Below are 1,849 nucleotides of genomic sequence, written 5' to 3'. Positions count from 1 at the left end.
CACACACACACACACACACACACACACACACACACACACACACACACACACACACACAGCTGAGAAGACAGGGAGGAGGAGGATGATGAGGCAAAAGGAAAGGAGAAGCAGGGAGGGAGGGAGTGCAAAGGGGTGCTGGAGGAGAGAAAGAATAGAGGGATGCTGGGTGGGGGTGGAGGCAGGTGATGGAGAGGGAGCCGAGCGATGAGGAGAAGTGGCGAGCGGCCAACAGAGAGGACAGAGGAAAAGTTGTGGGACGGCTGGAAGGACAGATCCGGCTCACCGGGGCTCTGCTGCAGATGGGACGGGAACGCCGGCCTCCTGGTTGTCTGTCTCTCAGCTCGTCCCCTCCACCACCTGCTCACCGCCTCTCCTCCTGGCCTGTGCTGCACCGGGGCTGTGTCTGCAGAGAAAGTGCTGGCTGGCAGATTCTCCTTGTGTGAACCCTGACTCTGCGCAGGGAGAGTTTTTGCCGCTCTGCTTCCGTCCCGTCCTGCCTGACTCAGCTGTACGAGCAGCCGGGGGGCCCTCACTGAGCACAGGAGCAGGTAGGCATGACTAAACTGTAGCTGAAACATAACTTCAGTGGTTTCATCTTTCTCCTGATGTACAGAAACTTGGACTTCCTGTTCTTTTTACTGCATTCTGACATGATGTTTTTGTCCTCTTTAAAAATATTTTCACATGCGTGCTGTTTGGAGCTTTAGAGGAGTTTATTTCATTTTATTTTTTTTTTAAGTTCCAGACCCTCCAACACATCAGAGAGGCCGAGCTGTGCTGAGGAGGATTTTGCCAGCTGCGTCAACCTGATCTKGATCCTGCAGCATCATTTGTTCTGGGGCAAGGCGAGCTGCCATGGAGGGTCTTTGGTCCGGCGTGGAGCCTCTGAGGCCGGGCGCCCCACAYGCAGCTTTCAGCCTCATTGTCACTTTGCTGTTTGGTAAAGTCCTTTTCTTTTTCACTTCCTGTGTTTAAGAGTTCCTAAGAGTGTGATGAAGGGATGTGGTTGGTTTARATCCAGATCTGATGAGGTTAAGCCCTGACAAATAAAAAAATTTGTTTCATCATGTTGCCTGRTCTATAAGGAGACAAAGGGAGGTGTTGGATGCATAAAGTGACCCTGGAGTGAAAAAAAGCTGCGTCATGAACTCTTGGCCCGGTGTTTCACAGCAGATTGTTCTGGTTCAGGTGGAGCTGAAAGTCTTACWGGTCTGAAACCAGCTAATAACAGCTCCATAACTCAAAAGTGGTAAATATAGACTTTGAGGGAGATCTTTAGTATTTAAAACATAAATAATCCATTTTACTTGACAGTAGATGAAAAAAAAAACTTACAGCTTTAAATTTACTATCCTAAAATGCAGGCTGTATTATAATTTCATTTGTTTGTTTGTCTGTGTGTTAGCGAAATATTTAATAAAGCACAGGGCAGATTGCAGTGAAACTCTCAACAAGAAACCACTGGGTGAACATCTGCAGCTGAATAACTTTTGGGGTCAGCCAGGGTCAAGATGGCCACCATCACTAATCAACCTTTGCAAACACAAAACCTGCTATAAGTCAGCCTATTTTTTCATGGATACTGGAAAAAAGCCAGGTGTGACAGAAGCTGAGAGTCATCCCCAATCGTCCGAGTGTTGTCACATTATTGTTTAAAACTCTCATTACTGTTGAAGTCAAACCTATCTGTCTGTTAGCAAAAATTCTCATGAATATGACTAAATGGATTTAGATCAAAGCCTCTGAAAGTAATTACTGGATTAACATCTGTAGCTGATTAACTCAAGATGGCCGCCACAGCCACCAAATAAGTGTCTAAACCTTCTTCATTATGGCAACAGTGCACCCA

At 46.7% G+C, this 1,849-nt stretch overlaps 1 protein-coding gene across 1 annotated transcript in view; it reads left to right on the top strand.

Moving 5' to 3' along the window:
* Positions 1-198: 198 nt before the first annotated feature.
* Positions 199-1,849, top strand: part of scn4bb (sodium channel, voltage-gated, type IV, beta b) — a 6,903-nt gene continuing 5,252 nt past the window's right edge. The window contains exons 1-2 of the mRNA XM_014006737.1: positions 199-548; positions 740-940. Coding sequence (XP_013862191.1) covers positions 856-940 — 85 coding nt within the window. The 5' untranslated portion in view covers positions 199-548; positions 740-855. The remainder of the gene's footprint in view (positions 549-739; positions 941-1,849) is intronic.

This window comes from Austrofundulus limnaeus, unplaced genomic scaffold, assembly GCF_001266775.1.
Source record: "Austrofundulus limnaeus strain Quisiro unplaced genomic scaffold, Austrofundulus_limnaeus-1.0 Scaffold37, whole genome shotgun sequence".
Taxonomy (NCBI): Eukaryota; Metazoa; Chordata; class Actinopteri; order Cyprinodontiformes; family Rivulidae; genus Austrofundulus; species Austrofundulus limnaeus.
This window is presented reverse-complemented; position numbering and strand designations above follow the sequence as displayed.